Consider the following 1072-nt stretch of genomic DNA (forward strand, 5'->3'; position numbering starts at 1 on the left):
TTCTAATTTTGTTTTTCAATGAAATTAAATTAATGAATTTACTAATTAGTTGGTAGATGAACTAGTAGTTGCTTTCCTTCCATGCACCATATTCTTCTTCTTCATCAGTTTCTTCCTGTAATGAAAGAAAGCATTGATAAAACTTAATCACTAACATGATATAGTGAAAATTAATTGAAGAGCAATTAATTATTTGATCAAATTAATTTCATAGAGTTTGAGAGATTATTTCATAAGTTACCTTTGCAGTAAAAGTAACTCCAACTTGAATTTCTCCGCAATAAGTTTTATCGGTGAAGACAACTCTGTATTTTTGAGGACGAAGCTCAGCCTTTCCTTTCTCGAGTCCTAATTCTATAAGTTCTTTCACGTAGATCCTGCATGCATATACGTTACCATAAGTTACATATGACTAAATAAGAAACAAAACTAGGCAATTAAATAAGAGATGTGTTTGATAAATTTTGTATTATCTTACGTTGCTTGGCCAAGATAGTCATCTGCAGTGAATGTGTCGTAAGCCATGATTTTAAGCACGAGTTTATACTGCTCATCAGCCATGGGATAATCAACTCTAAACTCAAAATTTTCATTCCATATAGGGTTGCGACCTTGCCCTAAAATATGATAGAAATTAAAATATCATTAATTATTAATTCTATATAATAATTCATTCTTTATTGTTGGAGTGTTGTGATCTCCTCGTTCTTGATTTCATGTTACATACTCTAATCTATGTTTATCATCGTAAATTTATGTTTATTATATTTGATTGCTTGTAATTTACACATTAAACCAGGTCAAATCAAAATTAATTTCCGTGCAAGTAAATTCCTTGAACATGTTGACAAGTAATGCATTCCTCTGACTCGAAAGAGCAAACCAAGTTGTTCAAAAGTCAATGGTTTTTATACTCATTTTATTTATAATAGAAATTATCTTTTAATGTAGAGAGATTTTTATTTATTTTTTCATTTTTTTTTACTTCAATAATACTCTTTATTTTGACTCTTCATTTTGTTTTCTCAAGAAATATATTGATTTCTCTTCACATTTTATTTAATATTTTTTT

General features: G+C 28.3%; 1 protein-coding gene across 1 annotated transcript; it reads right to left on the bottom strand.

Annotated features, from left to right (window-relative positions):
* Positions 1-6: 6 nt before the first annotated feature.
* On the bottom strand, positions 7-641 carry LOC111390048 (elicitor-responsive protein 1-like). Its single transcript, XM_023015032.1, has 3 exons — positions 479-641; positions 242-377; positions 7-115 (listed from the first exon to the last, which is right to left on the bottom strand). Exons 1-3 carry the CDS (start codon positions 559-561, stop codon positions 62-64), a joined length of 273 nt encoding a protein of 90 aa, XP_022870800.1. The 5' UTR covers positions 562-641; the 3' UTR covers positions 7-61.
* Between the last annotated feature and the right edge of the window lie 431 nt (positions 642-1072).

This window comes from Olea europaea, unplaced genomic scaffold (assembly GCF_002742605.1).
Source record: "Olea europaea var. sylvestris unplaced genomic scaffold, O_europaea_v1 scaffold6436, whole genome shotgun sequence".
NCBI classification, from domain to species: Eukaryota; Viridiplantae; Streptophyta; class Magnoliopsida; order Lamiales; family Oleaceae; genus Olea; species Olea europaea.